The sequence below is a fragment of the Struthio camelus genome, chromosome 2 (assembly GCF_040807025.1).
Source record: "Struthio camelus isolate bStrCam1 chromosome 2, bStrCam1.hap1, whole genome shotgun sequence".
Classification (NCBI taxonomy): domain Eukaryota; kingdom Metazoa; phylum Chordata; class Aves; order Struthioniformes; family Struthionidae; genus Struthio; species Struthio camelus.
Window position 1 is genome coordinate 27,665,708 of NC_090943.1, and position 22,717 is coordinate 27,688,424.

Below are 22,717 nucleotides of genomic sequence, written 5' to 3' on the forward strand. Positions count from 1 at the left end.
AACTTACATTCCAGAATATAAAATACTTTTTCGTCAATTCTTTTCTGCCATATATACTGAATATTAGCAAATCTTGAAACAATGAGAAGTTTCAGGCTGTCTGAAATGGACTAATGTCATGTTCAATTTCTTAAAAAGGATTAATTCAGGAAACAGCCCGACCTGAAACTCAGACTTGATTATAGAAAAGCTTATATGATTATAATATTACTTTTTAATACATGTAACTATCCTTTTTGATTTTCTGGAAGAAAGTAAGCTTTGCTAAACAAATTTTATATTTTGTTTTTATTGTGAATAAGGGTTTAATAAGTCCATTAGTAAGCCTGTCTGTAATACTTAAGCATTATGTCCTTCAAGGAAATCAGTATGCCAAATGAATGTATTAAAGACTTTTAATTTGTGGTTTTAGTTTCCTTAAGTAAAAAGGAAATATTTTCCTTTTAGTTGGAAGTGTTTCCAGTGGGGAAAATAGCATTGATCTCAACCAAGTGCTTTTTGATGTATTGCTCGGTGAATGTGAAGATGAATGAATGGCTTTTTACTAGTGATAAAGTCAGGAAACTGATCAGTTATAGAAGAAGGAAGGCAGGGGAAACTGATTTTCCTAGTAACACCTGAGCTCTTTTGCCTTGCTGTATTTTAATATTGTTAAGTCTTATGTTAGATTCTTTTCAAATGAAGATTGGAGGCCATACTTAGTCTCCCATTTCCAGTACGAGGAAGAAACTTAAAGCAGAAGGCTATGACATATGACAAATTGAATCCGCCTCTTTGATTTTATGTTCCTCCTTTTCTTTCAGACAGCAATGGACCAGCTACATATGCACTTCACTCAAGCCATTCACAACACTGTGTTTCAAGTAGTCCTTGGATATGTGGAGCTCTGTGCAGGAAACACAGACACCAAGTTTCAGAAGCTACAGTACAAAGATCTGTGTACGGTATGTGATTTTTTTTTTTTGCATATGTGTATATTTTTGAATCTGAATTTTACCACTGTGATGTAAAGTGTCCCTTATATCACTAAATATTCAGTTATTAAAATAGCTGTGCAGTTACTATAGTGTCTTGATAGAATTCGTAGACTAATTGAGAGAATGGTTATTCACATCGTAACATTAATTTTGATTAAACTGATTCTTAGCACTTTGTTAGTGCACACGCTGTCTAGATAAATACAAAGTAAATCATAGGAGATGAATAGGAGACCGTTAATTCAACTCATATGTTGAAGGAAGTTACTGGGATCAGTATAAGCCCTGAACTTTATTATCATGGATTTAGACTCAGATGCCTAATTTCGGTAATATTTTATATTACGTTTCAGTAAGGTTTCATGTAATATTTACTTAGAAGTAATGAGAAGTCTCTAATTAAGTTTGTAGTAGATTCATTGCACTCTTGGTATCAAAGTAAGGGGTGGTTATCATACTGAGATTCGAAAGCCTGATGATGGGCAGATTATGGATGGGCTACAACAGTGTCTTTAATTTAGAATTTAAATGTTGCCTCTTGCATCTGTGTATTTTGCTTAAATTTTTTTGAAGTTTTGTGCTTAGAAAAAATTGCTCTATCTTAACTAGTGGTTTTTGTTTATTCTTTAATTTCCTTCACTTGTGGTCTTACTGCTACCCCCTGAGAGGTTTTCTTAAACTCTGGGGGGATGGAGGGAAGAGTATGAGATATTTTAGGTGGTCTTAACATAGAAAGAAAATTTCAAGTTTTGAATCAATCTTGAAGGTTCTTTAGGAAGCATATTTCAGAGACTGAGCTGTCTTTCCTACTTCATCAACTCCGCTTCTGCCTCCCCCATCAGTCACAATTTATTAACTCAAAGTACAGTCACAAGGAGATTAAAGTTCGTATTCTAGTACGTCTTCTGTTCTTTCATTTCTTAAATCTCTTGGGATTGCATAGTTTCAGCTGGTAAACGACACCTCTGCATTGAAAATCATCTCATTTTAGAGTGTGCTGTCCCTTTTTACTTCAAAGGCTTGCAGAACCCAAGAGCCTTCATATGAGAGAAATGGGTTATGAAAAATTGATTTATAGGGAGTAATTGACATAATTGTTAATGAACAGAATTAGTAAGATTCCAGGTATTGTACTTCACTGAGACAAATTTGAGTTGAAAAAGCCAGCTTACGCACAGTAACATTACCACCTCGTGATTTTTGTTTCTTGTTTGTACTTCCTCATGAGATGCTGCTTTTTTAATTATTTGAGCTTGCAATAGCTGGAATTTGGCCATCTGTGTAAAGGAAAATGTCCCAAATTTAGTATGGTAATGTAGTATGAGTACTACAGTAATTTGCTTTGAACTTAGTGAAATTTCTTTAGTATATTGGTAACAATTATGTATTTAGGAAATACATCTTGGGATGTAGTAAGTGATCCTTTCTTTTGTAGTATGTCTTGAAGTATAGTGGTCTGCAGAGCCTGAGTTTGTTTTATACCTCTAAAAGCACTGATGTATCTGGTAGATCTATTTACATGAATTTAGCTAATATCTACCAGCTTCTAGAAAAGTAAATTATGAGTCTTTTTGGTCATGAATATGTAATTCTGTATTTTGGGGGTAGTATTAAAATATTTAAAGAGCTAGGAAATGTTTCCTTACTGTAAAGGAACATCCCATCTTTTGAAAGGGCTGTAACTATATTCCTATAGTTGATTGATCCAAACTATTTTTGTTTATCTCTACAAGTGAAAGCCAGGTGCTTCTGCAATGAAAAACACTAACAGTAACTTCACCTAACCAGTTGGCAGAGGAAATTACTGAAACAGCTGTTGAAATGGCAGGATGATTTATTGTTTAAATGAGAAACTTGTTACACTGTTTGTTCCATCTTTAGCAAAGGTATACGTCTGAGATTAATGCGTCTCAATAATGCTGTCAATGTAGATCAACTCCCCGTTATCAAGGTGGTGTTTTTGTTTTAGGAAAAAGTGATAGTTGGTGTGTGTGTGGCTTTTTTTTGGGGGGGGGGGGAGGGATAACATTGAGGGGTTTTGGGGGGGGGTGTTGGTTGGTTGGTTGTTTTTTTCCTTTTGGTGTATCCAGTATGCCTGATTTATATACTTGAGACAGCTGTGGTTTCATAGTGGACAGAACCAGAATAACAGTTCGTTTTTTAAAGAATCGGAAAAGGCATAATGATTAATATGAGGCTTTCAGATACTTTTGCTACTAACATCTATTAATGCTAAAGAACAGTTTTCATGAGTGCTTAATCATAAGCAGAGTGTAGGAGAATATGAATGGCTTGATCAATATGTACTACCACGAGGAGTATTGTTTAGGCTTCGGAAACAAGGGAATGTGGCTAAGTAGAAAATACAGACGTGCAATTTATAATTTCTTTTATCCAAAAGCTGAAAAATGAGGGGCTTAAGTGGTGCATCTGCATTTACTAGGAAATCTATCCAATTTAATGTTTATTATCAATTAAACTTAATATGCAGTCAGTTTTCAAGGTTTCATTGCAATTCCTTTGTCAGGAAGAACACTTGCTATTTAGAAAGCCACAGTACATCAGTGAATGGGCAAACAATTCGGAGCAGTGATAGTTTCGATTAAGATTTTGTCCTCTGTACAGTTTGCTTTAGTTGATTACTGCAGTGGTTGTGTTCACACCACCATGGTTAAGGAAGGTGTTGTTTTGTGAAGTATTGTGTTATAACTAAGGCTTTCATATCTTCTTAAATGTATGCTGGGGTTAGCAAGCAATGCCCGCTATTTTGAATTTACAGAACTAGTCATTGGTGGACAAACTTCGCAGAATCACAGACGGGTTGAGGTTGGAAGGGACCTCTGGAGATCGTCTAGTCCAAGCCCCCTGCTTAGGCATCCCAGATATTAACTATTAGATATTAAATGTCAGGATATTAAATGGCTCTTGCTTTTCTTCTGTAGTTGTCCACATGGTAAAAGCTAACCGCTTTAGCCTTGCAGAAGTCACCTGTTTTCTGCAGTGCTGTTAATTTGAAACGTTAACTGCTCTGATATCATTTAAGGAATAATATAACTGAAATCACATTGGCCCAAGTGGACTGTGTCTGCCCTTGCTTATAAGCTGTGAGGCCGTGCTTCCTGACAGCAAGCGCGACGGTGGTGACTGTGTTATTGTTCCCACTCTGGAACTGAACTATGTATTTTGCACACTTTTCTTTACCCAGCAAGAGCCCTCCTCAAATGCATCCCTTTACATGACACTTTCATATTAGAAATTTCAACTGCACGCTTACCTTTTTGGTAACGTTGATTCTCCTCGCCCAGTGAATATCTTAATTTGTAGTTGGCTCTTCGGAGCAGTCGATGGATCAAGGAGGTGGGACAGGTGTCATCTAAGCGTGTGGGGAGGGGCGAGTTGTGTTTTTTGTCTGTGTATGTCTTTAACTGCTTCATTTATCCAGCACTTAGTAAAATGGGGCATCAAGCACTGATGGCTTGTACGTGCTACTGAAGTACAAATATTTGTATTATTGGGTTGAAGCAGTGCCTATGTGTCCCGGGGTGGCTGCGCCCTTCTTTGCTGGTGAGAGATGCTCGCTGTTAGAACGTACAGTTTTGCTTCTGTTTTTACTTTGCTGTAGCATGGAGATAAGAGGGATAATTATGTGGGTCAATCCAAAATGAGGTGCTATCAAGTAGACTTTGCACTTTTAGACTGTATTTGATTAGCTGGCAGACATTAGGGATTAGGCAGCTCTCAAATGCTTTTAAAAAGAAAATTTGTGTAGATCAAGCACCTCAGCTGTACATGTATGGCAGTTTTTGTATGGTTTATTTTTGTATGGTTTATAATAGTTTGACAGTGGTATTTTGTTCTTCTGTAGCATATTACGTCAGACAGCTACATTCCTTGCCTTGCTGATCTCTGCAAAGCGCTCTGGGAAGTCATGCTCAGCTATTACCGAACGATGCAGTGGCATGAGAAGCATGACCAAGATGAGGCAGAAACTGCATCTTCTGGTAAGAAACTGTTTTGGAAATAAAACTTCTGATATTTGAAAAAAAAAAAAAAATATATATATATATATATATATATATATATAATGCATATAATGTTTTTGTGCTCAAGTCATTAATTTATATGTAGATGGCTTTATGATCTTTACTCTTGCGTGCCTTCAGCATTGTTGTTTATAACGCGCAGTAATGACTGAAATACTCATTGAAAGTTTGTTGTCTTCAGGATAATGTTCTTCTTTTAATGAATATATATGTGTGCCATTACCAAAGGTATGAACAGTTTTATTTTAAATGGTATATATTGTTTAAATACCCAGAAGTCAGCTATGGTAGGCTACTACAAAATCTTAGGAGTTTTTCTTTTAAAGTAAAATCCCGGGTGACAAACCAGACTTTTTTGAGCGATGTTGACTCTTTCATTGCGTGTTATGCTTAGTAGATTGGGATGCTGGATTGTGTACTGGGAGAGGTGACTGAAACAGTGAGGTATGATTCTGTCATAAATAATATGCATGATTTTAAGGAAGACCATTCTCCTGAGTGTTGTCTATCTTCTGTGCTGCTGAACCTGTAATGAGACATAGCCACAATTTCCCTTCCAGAAAAAGGCAAAATCTTTATTTTAAAAGAAATCTTTTCTGTGAAACAGCGTGACCACTTTACTTTAGATGTAGTTCTGGTTTTGTTTTATATCGTTTTAGTTTGTCTTTATGACCCAGGCACAAAACGTTAATCTGTGTCAGTCCTGTGAAGTACATTTCACTGGATATACGTTATATAAATACAAAATGTCTGAAGAGAGACTTTGTCTATTTCCCCATTAAACCAAGGTACTTGCGTTTGGCAGAGGGCGTACAGGAAATTCATGGTATTAAAATGTATACAAAACTATTTAATCAGTTAAGATTGTGCTTTCCTTTTATTTATCTGTAGATACAAAAAGGTATTTCTCTGTCAAAAGACTGGAAATAGAAGTAAAGAACAGATCTTGGAAAACTAAAGTTCCTAAAATGTATTTGAAATCCATAGTTTCTTTCCGAAGTCAGACTTATCACAGATTTTAAGGTCTTAAAATATATGAAACTTACAACAGTAAAGGTTGTCTTCCTACTTTAAACTTGAAAAAATAATGAAAATATTTTCTCCAGTGTCCTTCCTGTATTGCGTGGAAGCTTTGACAAGATTTTTGTATGTGCATTTATTCAAAGTGTTATTTCAGATTAAACTTTTTCTCACTATTTCAGAATTAAAATTCAGAATTGAAATATTTAATTTTTTGAGATTTACCCTGTGAAGGAAGGCTCTTAAATTTTGAGTCCCTCACCTAGTCTCAGTAATATTTACTTTTATGTTTAAAATAACTTCAGGTAATTCTATTTCCTTTTCTTTTTTATTTTTATTGTCATCTTTGTGTCATAAAAAGTTTACTGTATAAAAACATTATGACACTAGACTGCTTGCACAGATCCATACATAATAGTCCCCATTAGTGTGATTACTTTTCATATACTTCAGGAAAGAAATATCGTTCTTGCTGCAAAACATTGTAAAGGAACCACTAAGCCCAATAAAGTGGTATATTCAATCACATGAGTCATTTAAAATGTGTTCCTTTTTAAATGCATGCTGGAGTGTCTTGTCATGTTTACTACTAATTCACTAGATCTTCTGTGACTCAGCTTTTAAGTTGCTGGGGACTTTGTGGCTTTGCTGTAATATACTGTACAACTAGAACATAGTTGAACTAGTGTATCCCTTTAAAAAATGATTTAAAAACCTCAACCGTGATATAGCACACACAAGGGAATTTTGCAAGTGTAATTTAATTCAGAAGGAATATAAATATGTACCAAATGTCCATTCTTTTTAAAAGTCGATGCTTATGGTCCAGTGACTGTCAAACCTGTATGTGGAAGTATCATTCTGTATTGATTGATTTAACAGCTGGATAGTATCCTAAAGCCAAAGAGTAAAATAACTATGGAAAGGAGGATGCATTAAAGGAACCATGGAGGCAGTTCAGAAGACTTTGCTAAAATTCTTCCCTTAATGAAACGCTGTTGCTGTTGGAAACTTCTGTTGCGATAGCGGCAATAGAAGCAGGATTCTAACCATTGTATGTGTATCTGGCTCTTACCATTTTGAAAACTCAAAGCTATCTAGTATTTTTTTGTTATTTTTTTCCCCTCTCATTGCACCATTTAATATCATCAGTCTTGCAAAGCATTTTAAATGGATCAAGCAGCTCTTGACCACGGAGCACAAAATCAGCTGTAGAGGTGAGAAACTGAATTTAGAAGACATAGCTCTGTCTATTTTAACAATGTAATTAGTGTAGCTTATCCAAAAGTCGTCCTGGATAGACCATGGAAAGGATGTTGCACTTCATCTCGATCACGTGTGTCGTGTATTTGGGATCATTGATGCCTGTTACAGATGTTAAAATGAACTTTGTCTGCAACTCTGAAAGTAAGGTTTGCGTACAGGAATTTTTTCCTTGCACAGTTAGTCATGGTCAAAGCATATTTCTATTTTTGTAGTACAGAATCAAAAAAAAAAATTAGTTTGAAAGGGACCTCTGTAGGTCAATTAGTCCTCCCTACTCCAAGCAGGGCAGACTTCAAAGTTGCACTGGGTTGCACAGGGCCCTGTGCAGTTCAGTTCGGTTTTCACACTTTGTAAACATGTCTGTGAAATTGCTGTAAGGGACATATGTTCCTAAGACTAATTTAACAAAAGAATTAAAAGTGAATGCAGCAGCATGATTACTATAGCATGTAAAACTCCCGACTTTACAAGTGTAATCCTGATGATAAAAGTTGGTAACAATATTAATAGCTTTAATAGATTAACCGAAAAGCAAAAAGAAAATGATGCAAGACAAAAATTTAAATCCAACCATTTCTCAAAACATTCTTTTTATAATACTGCATAAATTCTGTGCAATGCCTGCTGGATTACAATGATTTTTTTTTTCCCCCCACTGCCTGGCAAAGACTAAAGAAAAAGCTTTTGTTATGACTGAAGGCTGCTTTAACTAATTTTAAAGAATTACTGGGAAACCTGAAAAATTATTGTATTCAAAACATATTTAGAAGAATAACTCGTGGATGCTCCTGATTTGTTACCTTTACACAAAGTCATGAGTATTTATCTATTCTGCCAAATTCAAAATTCTTCAAAGGAAAAAATAGAAATTCTTGTGGACCTTTGTCCAATCCTTGATATTCAAGATAGTTATCTTAAGTTCATACATTTGTATGTGTGAAATTAGGTGCAGTGCAGCTCATTAAAAGAGTGGAAACAAGACCTCTTAACAAAACTGGCAATAGTACCAGAGCACGAGGGAAAATTTTCCAGTACTCTACAGCAACAAATACAGTATGGAATTACATTAGAGTTTTTTATTTTTTGCATCAAGTGATGTTTTATTCAAAATGAGAAAATAACTAGGGTGAATTCTCGTAGTCTACTTGCAGAAGGTATCCCAATGACTTTAAGCAGGAAAGAGTTGAATCCAGTTTAGCTGCTTGGAAGAAATTTAATATGTATCCCTAATATAAGCCGAAATTTCACAATTTTATTTTATTTTTTTATTTTTAACTGTGAGGAGGAATTATTCAACTGAAAATACCAGAGCTTTTGCCTTCTAATTTTATATATATAATAGTGCACTGTTTCTATATTTCTGACGTCCAACCTCATGGACAGACTAATTTTAATTTGGCTGGCTTGAAGGTTCTTCCAGGTAGCGTTCGGATGTTTTCCATCATAATCGCTAGCTCAGCGATGAAAGTCCTTAAGTGTTTGATAAGTATCACAATTTAACAGCATTTTCAGACACTCAGAATAGCTCCACTTAAAATTAAGTAATACCAGCATCCTTCTCAACAACTGTTCCCTCCATGTGCTCATTTTAAGTGCAGTTGTAAAAGTGCTGAAAGTTTCATTTTTGTATTTCTCATATGCTTATATATTTTTGTTTACATTTATTTTTGTAGTATATTTTATTTATATGAGAATGCAAATAGTTCTTGTTCTGAGGAACCTACTTTAAAAAAGTCCAAAGTGGAAAACATAGTTGAGGGGGAGAAGGAGGATATATTATTATGTTCTTCTGCTCGCAGAGAGACTAGCCTAGGACTGGTAGAATGAGCCAGGTCACTGGATGAACGATTGTTACAGAGGGAAACTGTTCCCTTGACACTGGATGATCTGAAAAAGGTATGGTCAAAACATACACCGAAAAAGAGCATAGTTTTAAGAGAATCATCAGTGTCTGATGCCAGTCTTAACATACACAGTCTTGTTCAGTGAATGACTCTTTCCTTTCTCCTTTTAAATTGCAGTGGTCCCAACAATGCTGCAGGAGTCTGTTCTTCACACATCTGGGAAGGTTGATTAAAGTCTTGTATTGGGCTCATTATCAAGTTATTCAGAGACACATGATACTCATCCAGCTGACTAGACTGCCAGATCTGGATTGAGGGGAAGGCTTGAAATGAAAAGAGCACTTAGTTGTTGATTAAACCATCTTTTAGGCCTGGCATACGGAGGGCAGGCATAGGTTCTTGATGGTTCTGGACTCTTCTTCAATGGTTGGCACAGTCAGACGAGAAAAATTGCTACTTTGCCTGAGGAAAGGGGTATTAAGCCAGGAGGGTTTTTGTACAAAACTGTATGAAGAATAGTAATGGAAAATGATGAAGTTAGTCGGGATGGCGGACCACTCACTGTGGTCCTCGTAGTGTGTTACCCTGTAGGGAACGTTATCCTGATAGCGATTCAGTATGCAGAAGACATTCTTGTCCTTACTAATTTTGGATCACTGCTCAGAAACCTCCGTCTATGCTGATAAGATCAACTTGTGAATGAAAAAATGCTGGCCGAAGCTGTACCTGAGCCTTCTGGCAGTATTGTACAGTTTAACAGTTGAGTGTGCTTCACAGTTTAACAGTTGAGTGTGCTTCACAACCTCAGTGCCGTCTCCCTGGATGGAAGATGCATGTAATCCTGTTAAGTCCAGTCAGTCTCGGATTGCTTCCGGATTCCTTGTCGGTAGTAGGAATATCTTTTTGCAAGTAACGTGTTCCACAAGTTAGGGCTGGCTGAGACACTACTCCCAGTAACTGAGGAGCTGTTAAATATTTTATTCTCCCCCCCCCCCCCCCCCCGCTTACTGTCCTGTCTGCTTTAGAGCAGTGATGTGTCTACCTGGTTTTGAAGTCCCATAGGTTTAAAAAAAGATTCCACCTCCCAAGAATGTAGTCTGAGGCAGAGATGTGCCTTAGTCCACTGGACATGACCAGTTGCTCTCTAGATAGGATCAAGTTATAGACAGTGCTCTGCTATTCAGAGTATCATGAGAATTATCTTTTCCTTGATATCACAAGGATCTGCTTTCATTTACTTTGTCTTTGAGCATGTGCAAACTGTAGGTTTTCAACAGAGAAAAACACTGAAGTTCTGAAAAGAAAAACTGTAAATTTCATCTGCATCTGAGTGTGCTTCAGCGTAGGCCAAGTAAGATTTCCCCCTCCTTTTCAGTTACCTCTCTGGGCTGCTGTAGGCTCTTGTATTTTTTGACTTCTGTTCTTGCGATGGCTGTGCAACGGGGAGGAGACAGCCCGATTGAAATGCAGAGTGATAGGTTGGGACTCTGAGGAGGTTCTTTGAGAGTAGATCCTGGGATCAGGAGTCAGGCAAAGAAACGGCTTTGAGAGTTGGGAGCCAGTGCGTATAGGTAGAAGAGATGAGATCAGTTTGTCTTTGAATAAGGGAGTGAATAGTCTTCAAGCACTGAAAAACAGCTGGAGGGTTGCAGAAGAGATGGAAAGACGGGTCTGATTGGCATGGCAGTGCTGTGATTTTGCAGGCAATTTTAATTCTACTATGTTTCCAGCCTTTTGAATGATGGGGTGGGAGGAAGGCTGTACTCTTAGTAATATTCCAGTATAATAATTTATGTGGATTAAAAGTTTTTCATGTCAGATCACTGAATGGTTTGGGCATTTGATACTTAGGAGATTTAAACTGTAGGTAAAAAATATAATACATAATTTTTCCAGTTGTCAGGAACAGTGGAGTTTTCGTATCATTGCGCTCATTGGAAGACTGTATGTATAGTCTGCTGAGACAGTTTTCCTGTGGTCAGTTGTAGACTGGAGCAGACTGCAGTGGCACTTAGTGTCATGCAGATTGCAAGTATAACCACAGCTGTATAGTCACAAATTACATAAAGTGTTACCACTATAGAAATAAAAACATACTTCCTCCATGGGGAGAGCAAGGACCCGACACAAGTTTATTGTATATTTTAATGCTTTTTTGGAACGTGAATATTTCATACATACTATATTATACATACTACATTTCATGCATACTATATTGTTTGTGTAGTCTTTTTTTTTTTGAAGTTCCAGGGTTGCAGCCTGAATTTACTGCCAGACAATGTTTTTAAACCAAAAAAAAAAAAATTTGCTTCTACAGTTTTTCATTTCATCGCTCTTGTCTACAGAGCTGCAGTTTCTTGGAGAATCTTATCATAGAGGATAACCAGTGCTCACTTTAGCATTTAATTTTACCTTTTTTAATTTGAGATATCAATTACTCTCTCATCTTACTTTAATCTTATTGAATGGTGTATCTTGCTTACATACTAGCAATCAATTTCTCTGGTTTGCATTATCACATATTTATGTGCTTTATTCCTTTCAAAAGTTTAGAGCAATGGAGTTCTCCTGGAGATTGCATAATGGATAATATAATTATGGCTAAGGCAGAAGTTTCATTATGGCTACAAAACTAAAATGCATTTTAAGGCCTTGGAAATATCTGTAATACCTTCCAACTTCAGTTTCAGATGGCAATAATGTGATTGGAACGGAGGAGAACAGTTTTGACCGCAGCTATGTAAAAAAGAAATTGGAACATGGGCTTTCACGAATATGGCAGGTTTGTTTTTTACTATCTTATCCTAGTGGAAAATAAGCATTTAAAATACAGTTATTTTCTTACTGGTCTTTTTAAGGAGATCTCTCCAGGGAATTTAAGTGATTTGTTTTGAGCCAAATAAGTCAAAACCATGGACATTTCCTTTCCATGACTCAGTTACTATTTGGTCACTCTGCTTACAAACCTAGTCAAGATACCAAAACATAATACTATGACTCTCGACCTAAGCCCACTTCTCTCAACCTGCCTGCTGCCCCACAGCCTACTTTCTTCCCATACGCTTCTCTCTGTTAGCACAGTCATGCTGCTTATGGGTCTGTGTTTAGTTAAGGCCTCTTGAAATGAGTTTGTATCTGCCCTAGTATTTTAGTTTGCCGTTGCTCATGTTCGTTACAGTTTGCAAGGAGTGTAAGGGGTTCATAGGCCCCTCCTTCTACGTATGCTGTAGCATCTCTGAACTGCCCACAGCTTGGGATAGCTTGTGGGAGGTGTGGAAAGGGAAAAATGAAAAAACAAAACAACAGCAAAAAAACCCCTCCAAACCCCTGAATAAATAGAAAAATGAAAATGGAAGTACTGAAATTCAGAGCTAAAGAATAATCTTCTATAGCCATTCTGGTATAGCCAGAGCTTGTGAACCTGCCTCGTTTGATTACTAGATCACTTTGATTTCTTGCAATGCCCCAAATTTCAAATGATAAAGCTGCAATCCTTTTACATAGCAGAACTGTATTTGAAAGGTCTGTTTTTTCCAGTGGTTGTAAAGAGTTTAGGACTGACATTGCATTGTAGAGCATTAACGAAATGGATTACGGTACTAGTTAAGGAAGTCAACAGGAAATTACTCGCACTGCAGAAAATGGAGTGCTGCCCTTAATCCCAAAGAGAAGTTGAACGTGCAGACAAAGCACAAAGTACTAATGAACCAGGCATCTGAGCCTTTTGCCTTAATTTCCGTCTTGAGGGTATTAAGTATTACAAAACCTTATATTTTTGCGTAGGCATCTAACAAGGATTCAGTGCTGATTTTGAAATGTTTATGTTTTGTAGGATGTTCAACTGAAAGTGAAAACGTATCTTCTGGGAACAGACCTGTCTAACTTCAAATATGATGACTTCATATTTGTACTTGATATTATCAGCAGGTATACTGATGTGGTCATAAGGCCAGTTACGACGTGTGGACAAACTTGAGTTCTGATAAGACAGCATGGTTGACTAAGGCTGATGTTAACACCCTGATGTCAGCTTTGTTCATATGTACTGATACAGCACGAGGAACGCTTCCTCTTTGTGTGGGAGTCTGTGCATGAGTGTCAGTCTGGTTTTGCTACCTGCTCCAAGGATATATTTGAAAGTGAGAGGAAACAAAGTGCTTTGCTGGTCAAGTTAGTACTTAGGTTCTGATATGATTTCAGTATTGGCCAGCCTTAAGATTTCAGCAGTGCAAATCTGACAGGTTAGATATTCCAAAAAGCTTCCACAGGATTCCTCAGTCAAGAGCAGCAAAAGAGTACAGTGTCACTAACCCGTGGAGCGTTGCATCCTTTTTCATAATTTTGATAATAAAATGATGGATTCAAGCTATGACCTGTATGGCTTAACCTCATGTAATGGGATCCCAAACAGATATTTGTTTTGCTTTGCTTAAGGCTCTTTGTTCCTAAGTGTATGCGATATTGTGATAGGATTTGGAGGAGAAATGAGACAGGGACTTCTGTGGAGTGAGTGTAGTTTTTGTAACTTACCTTTGGTCTTCTGGTTTTATGGAGATGAGTATACTCTCCTGGTAATAAGTGAGGCTTGTGATTCTGCTTGGACACTAGTATTAATATGTCCGATTTTTCTCCAATATTGTTCAGGTAATTTTGAGTAGTTAAATTCTAAACTGTGTTTTATCATTATAGGCTGATGCAAGTTGGAGAAGAATTTTGTGGCAGTAAGTCTGAAGTTTTGCAAGAATCTATCAGAAAACAAAGCGTTAACTATTTTAAAACATACCACAGGTGAGACCTACTGTCTGTGAAGTTGGACCAGTTTAATGACTCTCTGTTGGTTTTAGTTTTAAATGGTTTCCAGAGGCACTGAATAACATGCCTGCACTGAGGCATTACATTTCTGAACCCCGAACTGAATTACATCTACTGCTCTGGAAACTGAGCTTGCAGCTGTATGTTCTTATGGCCAAAACTATTTGAAGAGAGTTCATGACACCTCTGAATGGAGCGCTTTCAACTTTTCCACCTGGCCTGCTGCATGCTTCTTTTCCAGTAGCTTTCATCTACTTAGAAAAGCTATTTTGATCTACTTAGGCCTGTTTTACTCCTCTGCTTTATGATCTAATACCCTGCTTGGCTAAGTAAATACTGTTTTGACCAGTGAGGTCCTGCTTATGTTTAAAGGACCTATTTAACAGCATAGGGAATCAGAAACTGTAGTTTTTTGATTTTATTTTTAAATAGAATAGAGTTAGAACATCAATGGAATATGTATAGAAATGATCATTTTATGATTTGTGTTTCTTTGTAGGTAGTATTTCTTGTCATTCTCTTGAAAATAAAAGGAAATATTATTGATATAGACTCAAATATGTTAACTTTTTAATATTTTAACTGTCTTATGCAGTGTGGGTATTTTGAAGATTAATTAGCTGATGTTTTCATCCTCAAAAAGAAAAAATATCAAAACCAACTGTGTCCTTACTGTATCTGTCAGGTTGATTTATATAAAAGCTGTAAGCGTTTTGCCTTTTCGGATCAAGCTAATGTGGCTTTCACTCCCCTTGTGTACTTAATTGGGGAGAAAAAAAAAAAAAAAGCTAACCCTTTTAAGAATTCATTAGTGCATAAAAGCTTCATAGAGTTGCAATGCTTAGAGTCCAGGAGTACTCAGTTCTTTGATTATGTGGCTTAACAGACATGGTTTCCTGGGTGGTGTGATGTTGTAGAGAACTGTCCACATAGAGAAAGCATTCAAAGGAACTGGTCATGTCATTCAGAAAGCATAGAAGAGCAATGTAATACAAAAGCATACATGGAGCCTTTTGTTGGGTAAAAGTTGATTATTTTGAAAAGTTAGAATGGACTTCTGGCAGAAGACATCAGCCAGCTGATTTTAGAACATAATTCACTTTTATTTGCTGGTACATTTCTAAAAAGGTGTGTCTGAGCAGCAAAGCTTGTCAGAGAATGAATGTATCAGACCTCCCACTTGTGCCACTTTCTAGACTTGCACGCTGGTGAAAATCAAGAGTGTCTGTTCAAATATGTTTTGTCAGTGGCTAAATTTCAGCTTAGAAATGATACCAAATATGGTGCTATGTAGCTTTTAAATATTTGTTTGCTTTTCTGTGAATCTTTTTCCTTAATCTTCCTCTGCAAGAAAGTTAATCTGTAGCTCTGATTTTTTTCAGAGCTACTTTATTTATTATTCCTATTGGCTTTATCGGGAGAAGATGTATGGGCTATGTGCAGTCAGTGCCTCTGAGAGTCAGACTTCAAGTCTGTTTGCATTTAATTGGTAAATTTAAATAGATATGGCAAACTGTAGTCATAATTCAACACGTTGCTTATCTTGTTGAGGCAAAAATCTTTAGTTGTTTCAGTGATTACAGTTTGTTATTGAAACAGTGATGTTTTTGGAATGTTTCACTACCTGATTAGAAACCCAGGGCATAATTTACCGACTGCTACACGTTCAGCAAAACAGTATAACGTGCATTAAGAAGAAAGACGTTGCTGTCTTTTTCCCTATGAATTCCTGCTTATGAGGCAAAAAGATTTGCTTTATTAAAGGTATTTGTACTTACAGCTCTATGGAGGTTGTTCTGATGGTTGAAAACATACCAGAGACAATGCAGAGAAACAATGGCTTGATTATATTTCCCATACTTTTTCTGTATTAATGCCAAAGCAAAGTTAAAGATATGAAGAAAAATATAGTTTAGGGGATTAACAACCATCGTTGTTGCATAGTACTGCACAATCATAAACATTCCTAGGCACTTACTAATGGTTTTGAGAAAAAATTTGTTTCCAAGTTGCAGTGGTTGGCATTCTTTGAGAATTTTTCCAGAGGTGTCATAAAGTAACATTGCATTAGTAGCCGCAGCTTTCAGGTGGTTTGCCAGTTGAAAGAATAACTTAAATATCCATTTTCAAGTGTGACTTGTGTGGTTCTTGAAGGCATTTTTTGCTATGTAAGTTAAATAATTAGTCTACTTTCTGTTTTGCTCTTGCTGCTGATTAAGAGTATTCATTTGTTGTATTTCAGAACCCGCCTTGAAGAATTAAGAATGTTTTTGGAGAATGAAACCTGGGAACTTTGCCCTGTTAAATCAAGCTTTAGTATTTTGCAGCTTCATGTAGGTTCTACAAATAACCCCTGCAAATACATTAGCGTTTTAATAGCTAAGAGTGCAGGTGTTTTGAGAAGTACTGAGACAGATGAACTGTCTTATGAACTTATGAATGGAATGTTTTTAATGGCTGATTAAAAAGTATTACACTTCATTTTCAAATGTTGGAAACCTAAGATTCAAATACTTTTTAAAAAGTAACATTCCTATTTTAAGCAGATGGAAGTTTACATAAGATGCTAGAGTTACAAGCATGATATTAGCCTTTATTACTTTCCATATTTTAATGTGTTATTAATGTAAAATATGTCAAGGAAGAAATTTAAGTGGTGTTATAGCAGAAAATGTGAAATTTTTCCAATTTTAAATTATTTATCTGAGAATAAGATGCTGAAAAAGAATTCCTAAAAGTAGGTAAATGAGTGCTCACTACCTCGTACCAGTTCTGGCACCTGTCTCTGGAAATGTAGGACATATTGACTGGATTGGAAAAAGTGTTGGAAGTCCTGATTTCTGTGATGAAGTTGCACTAAAAGGGACAAGTAATAGGTGTAAAGTTTAACATACGCTGGTGAACGTCATCTGTTTTGCCCCCGAAACATGGATACCTAGAGCTATCGTTAAAGTCCAAAATGGATATAGCTGAACTATGTCAAGCAAAAGATGATTTTGCAGCTTCTGTATAGTTAACTGTGGAAGGTAAGCAAAAAGCTATTGGGGCAGTAATAGCAAAGAGGGAAAGAGAACCTATCATCCAATAGGAAAAGAAAGAATATTTTTAATGGAGAAATGGGACTTGAGCAGCAGCAAATTGCAGAAAGTACCTAACACGTTTAAAGAAACTGACACCTAAAACTGCAGTCCGTGTAGCTCCATATTTTGATCATGAGATCTTTAGGTAAATGATAATTCATGTTTTTGCCATTTGTGAAGATAAATAGCTAGAGTGTAATAGCTTAAAAAAAATGCTCTGGCAACTGAGTGATGTAACTTCAGGTTTTTAGAAACAAATGCCCTACCTTGTGTGCCCTACTTAGTACCCATACTTTTTTTTCAAAAAGTCTATGCACTCACCTAATCCTTAGAAATGTAATGTGTAATACATTGAGGAATATAAAAAATTATGAAAACTTAAAAAAAAAAATAAAAATAATCTTTTTTAGTAAGCTACAAGGTAGTTGTGTAAAGAAACCTACATTCTTTGATAGATTTTTCAGGTCCTGTTTTATTCCTTATGAAAACACTATGCTATATTTCTCTAAAAACAAAGAAACAAACACTAGGTCTTTGAAAGTGAGTATTTTCAGGATGCAGGTGACATTGCATGTCGTAGCTGGTAAGTGCTAATAATGGAAAACTGTCAAATTCAAGGTTAACTGGTGCAGGTACAAAAAGTATAACGAGGAAGCAAGCTTTGATGGCTAAAAGAGTTCAAATCAGAGTCATTGTCCAGAAGTTTGTTGCTAAGCTGTGTATATGTAGAGTTGTAGTGATAATATTGAAACTGTTGGTGATTAAAATCGGACTTTATTTATATTAATAGGAGTTTAAGTTCATGGAGCAGTCACGTTCCCCATCTGTGTCACCTAGTAAGCAGCCTGCCTCAGCAGTTTCAACAACAGCAACGTTATTTGAGCAGTACTGTAACGGAGGAAACCCATTTGAAATTCAGGCTGACAGCAAAGATGATGAGACAGAAGATGTGCTTGCTTCCAATGGGGTATGGAATGCTTCAGAAGGAAGCAAATCTAGCTCTCCTTAATGATTTATTTTGTGCATCAGTGATGGCAAAATATCTTAATATGAGGATGAGTTAACTGCAATGCTGTGCAAGATTTCAAGTCACTTTACTCCTTTAGGTAGGTAGGTTGCTTTGCTTTTAATAACAGCGGCAGGAAGTTGAGCTGCTTGTTTAAAGCTTAGTTTGTTTTGCAGTGAATCCATATTTTTTTCCACTGAAGTCAGTTGTTACTGAAGGCTAGCAAGCTGTGTTGCACTGAAATTAGTGTTGCATTTCCCCCCCCTGCCCCCTGGGGGGGTTCTTTTACAAAGCAATTAGGTGCAAGGATTTAGCTCTCTTTTGTGGGATAATTGTGTCATTTTTGAAGGATTGACTCTGGCTCCTTAGGAAAGAATCTTCATGGATTGCTCCTTCTGTTGTATTTATTCATACTTGCATGTTTTCGCAAGGATTAGCTAATCTTTGTTAAACAATTTGTATTTGTAATTTAAATGCTCAGGACATTTTACAGTGGGATCCACCACTGTGAAACTGAACATTAACTTTCAGCGCATCTATTTCAATAATTCTGCTCAAAATCTAGCAGTAGTCAAATACATTTTAAGTTAAAACTTTGTACCATTCTGTTAAACTCTTTACTAACGTGTTTTTATTAAGCTTTTTGTTCCTGTTCACCCCTTTGAAAAATAATGTTTTCTCAGGCTTGTCTGTGATAAACCAAGTTCCACACAAGCCTTATTCAGCTTGTCACATTAATGGCTTTTCTGATTTTCAATCATTGTCTGTCGTCTTTTCTCTGTGGGGCTTCAATTGCAAAGTGATTTGATGTGTATCTCACACCCTTGGGTGCAGGGCTGTAGCCTCTTCCCTGCTGCATCACTTGCAGAGGAGGTGCAGTTAGCTACTTAGACTGGATAAAATCTCAAGAACAAATTTGTTGGACAAGATTTTGACCAAGGGCTGTAATTCTGGTATCTCTTATGATATCATGCAATTAACCACTAGCAAATGAATTGCCAGTGAGTAGTGAATGAATATGCACTGCGTGTGCACAATCTCCATGTTTTTGTCCGTTGACTTGCAAGTGGAATACTTGGGGATGCTGTGATTGTCTTCCCTATTTGACTATGGCTATATTAAGGGATTTTTTTCTTCTGTCTGTAGGCATGTATGAGAAATCTGAAAACTTTGCACTCAAATTAAAACAAAACTGCTTTGTTCTTTTCAATTGCAACGTTTTACCCTTCAGAATATATTTATTTTTTCTCTTGACTCAAGTAAAATTTAAATGACATCAACTTCCTCTTCTGTAAAGCCATTTAAAAAAAATCTCTGTATTAAAACATTGGAAGGCTACTATTTTCACACTAATCATTTACTGCTGTCTGTTTTTTGAAGATGTATGACACGCTTCTAGCCAGAGCTGATGCTAACTAAGACAGTAATTGTGTGCTCATTATTAAAGGGTTGTCTCATGCTTTGTACATAGGTGCTGCACTCACTGCAAATACCATGGTGGAGATGGCACTCCAGTAATTCAGTATCAGGAAGTCATATGCCTTCCCTTGCTAAGGGCTTTTACCCTAGCAGTTCAGTGGTAGCGTGCAGTGTTTTTGGTGAAATAGGCTAATTCACGTGAATTAGCAGTAGACTCGTGTTGCACATGTAGCAAAGTCCATATTGTGGTTTCCTTGTCTTTAATTTTGAACAGTGTCCCACTGAGTAGTATAGCACATTTACCGCTGCACTGTCCTCTTTCAAAGCTGCATGCCAATTTAGTGTTCTCTAGTAGTGAAACCTTAATATATCATAAATTGATCAAAACTGAATTTGTGCTTTGGGGAAGAACAGTAGTGAATCTGGTTTTCCTTTGACACCAGAAGGACAGAATGTTCTCTGTGGAGAGAATGAAATACTGATGATAGGATTTGTATGTAATTTTCATGTTAACCATAGGTTTGATTTACAATTGTTGCTGTTATAAACAGTTTCATTTACCTTAAATGTGATACTATTTGGAGAACTTAGGAACAGTATATATAATTCGCATGTTTTTCAAACAGAACTGTGGAGATAACATTCAATGTGCATAATGTAATTTAAAATTGATTATTGAGAACAACACTTTTGATTTTTCTTCCTTCCTCGTGGAAATTATTTGAGGTGAATGTTTCCTTTATATGCAGGGTTGCTAGAAAAACGTGAAATAGAGAGGCTTATTCCATATAATAATTTGAGTTTAATGCATTGGTTAGTGGATAACTAGCTGCTTCTAATATTGACAGATGTTAAGTGAAGCTAAAGAGTTATACTGAGAGTACAGATCAAGGTGTTAAACTATGCTAAGAAGGCACTTGCATAGTTTTCATCAGAGTGTTTGCCTGTTATCCCACTGCGCTTGAAGGATAAAATCCTTTCTAATATTTTTGTGAGCCAGGGAAGAAGTATATTGAGAATCGAGGCACTGGATAGATTGAATAGTTTGTCATTAGTTGTATAGGAAATCAGATTTGTCTAGTATTGAAATCAGGATTTCTTGTGACCTGGGTGAGTATGGTCTGCAGAGGGACAGTTCTGCATTCCCTTTTCTCTTATTTTTCCTCTTGTCTTTGCTTACGGGCTGCTCCAAAGTGCTGGCATGTAGAAAGAACTCTTGAAACAATAACATTTGTTTCGTTATGCTTTAAGTAAAAACAAAAATAATTTGCTTAGGTAATAGGGGATAACATTTTTACACTTGTTTTATGTTTCAGTTTTCTGAATGATCCGTTTCTGATGTTATAGCGTTCAAAGTTGACGTCATTTCAGGCAAAGGTTGTGCAATTTTATTTGTTTCTAAATAATGCTGAACATGGCAATGACAAACGTGTATAAGCAGTTGATATACTTGTCAAATGTAGGATGGTAAGGATTGGCCTGATTTCTTTTTAAGAATTTGGAAATCTCTTTAACGGCATAATCGTTGCTGTTCAGGAGAACTGAAAATAGGCATCTAGATTTAGCCACCTTAATTCTATATCCCAAGGTTCAGTAAGACATTTCGTGTCTGTTTTCTGTGGCTCCCTACAATAGCTTACTCGTGACACGGTTGACTTAGAATATTTTAACTTTTCGACTTTGATAATTCTTATCACTGTCCAATGCGCTTGTTTGGGCTGGTTAGCTAAACGCTTGTGAAACGATTTATTATTAATAGCCACAGGATAATTGAATTCCTTTTAGCACTTTGAAATTATATTGCAGACTATGCATATTCAGAAGTGAATTTAGAAGGTCTCTTTAGTTTGAAGTCAGTATTTAATAGTTATGAGTCACTCATCTGCATTTTAAAGTATCTAGTATTTTTATCTCATAAATGTACAGCTTAGCAGAATTAGGGTTCTTACTAAAATGTTTTTCCTGTAAAACTCACCTTTCAAAATTAAGGCAGTAGATATGTAAGAATTCCTGAATTTTAACAATTTGTAGTCAGTATATCATTTCATTGCCACTGTATTTTAATTGAATGACAGCAGGTTATTTTAGAATAAGGGGTTGTAATTCTGTACGCTAATATTTCATCCAGGTTAGTTAAACTATGACTCTCTCTTATCCCTAATCAAGCCTGAAGACAGTTCCCTTTTGAAATAACCTCAGCTGCTTTAATGATAATTTTCACTTGTCTGAAGTACTCTTGTGGTAGAAACTTTGTCCGTGAATACTGATGATCAGAACGTTTCTTTTTAGTCTGTTTTTCGTATTACGTTCTTTTTCCACCTCTGGTCGTCTTGTTTTGAATTTGTTTATACTATGGACTTCCTACTTTTATAATACCCTACTTTTCTAGTGCGAGGCTTTAAAAACCCACGTAGCTTGGGAGAGGGGAAGAAAGAAAATGGTCATGCATGCCTGAAAATGCATTTCCTAGTATGTTTTGTGTAACTGAGAGACTGGCGTCACCTTAGTGTGAGCATCTTCCTTGTTTTTTCCCCTCTGGAGAACGTACTTCCTATCGGTCAAATCCTGTAAAACCCTGCTATCTGTTGTGGATCCTGGAAGCAGACTGTCTTTGCCCAAGGAGTCTTAAAATGCCACATATGAACAAAATGTCTTCAAAGCAGCATGCGAGTTAGGGAGAAGTTAAAGGACAAAGCAGTGTGGTCTGTCTCCAAGTATAAGTGCATTCCGGAGCCCGGTGGATACACTTAATGCAGCGATAGTTGCGTAGGAGCTCAGGAAACTGGTTTTTATCACAGAGCATTAAGTATTTGTTTTCCTCTAATGTTTTGTGATTTAACAAGTAAAGGATGTGGAAAAACTTTATTCAATTATTTATGAAGTGTTTAAAGGACCTAAACTGCAGAGCAATCAGGAATACTTTTTAAAGAGATTAAGGTTAAATATCACTTTTCATTGTAGCATTTTACAGGTGTGTTTTGCAGAGAAAAATCTTAATTGCACAATTTTACATGGACTGTGCCTGCTTAATTATAAAGAAACACTTATCTGTGTTTGAATAAAACTTCTCATAACTGATAGTCTAGTGATAATTATGCATGTCTACCATGGAAATCCTATATTGTATTATCTATCCTATAGGCTATGCTGGTCATTTTTTTTCTAGACATCATGTATTAGACAAGAACCTTTCATCGTTAAATAGAAGGAAAGTTGCTTGGAAGGTATGAAATGCAATTCAGTAACTGAG

At 36.4% G+C, this 22,717-nt stretch overlaps 1 protein-coding gene across 4 annotated transcripts in view; it reads left to right on the forward strand.

The window, feature by feature from the left end:
• The window catches only part of VPS50 (VPS50 subunit of EARP/GARPII complex), a 102,560-nt gene that overhangs the window by 36,973 nt on the left and 42,870 nt on the right, over window positions 1–22,717 (forward strand). For all 4 annotated transcript variants that reach the window (XM_068934843.1, XM_068934847.1, XM_068934846.1 and 1 more), the window contains 7 exons: window positions 804–944; window positions 4,843–4,978; window positions 11,835–11,932; window positions 12,983–13,077; window positions 13,840–13,938; window positions 16,205–16,295; window positions 17,833–18,009. In XM_068934843.1, the coding sequence (XP_068790944.1) occupies window positions 804–944; window positions 4,843–4,978; window positions 11,835–11,932; window positions 12,983–13,077; window positions 13,840–13,938; window positions 16,205–16,295; window positions 17,833–18,009 (837 nt within the window). The remainder of the gene's footprint in view (window positions 1–803; window positions 945–4,842; window positions 4,979–11,834; window positions 11,933–12,982; window positions 13,078–13,839; window positions 13,939–16,204; window positions 16,296–17,832; window positions 18,010–22,717) is intronic.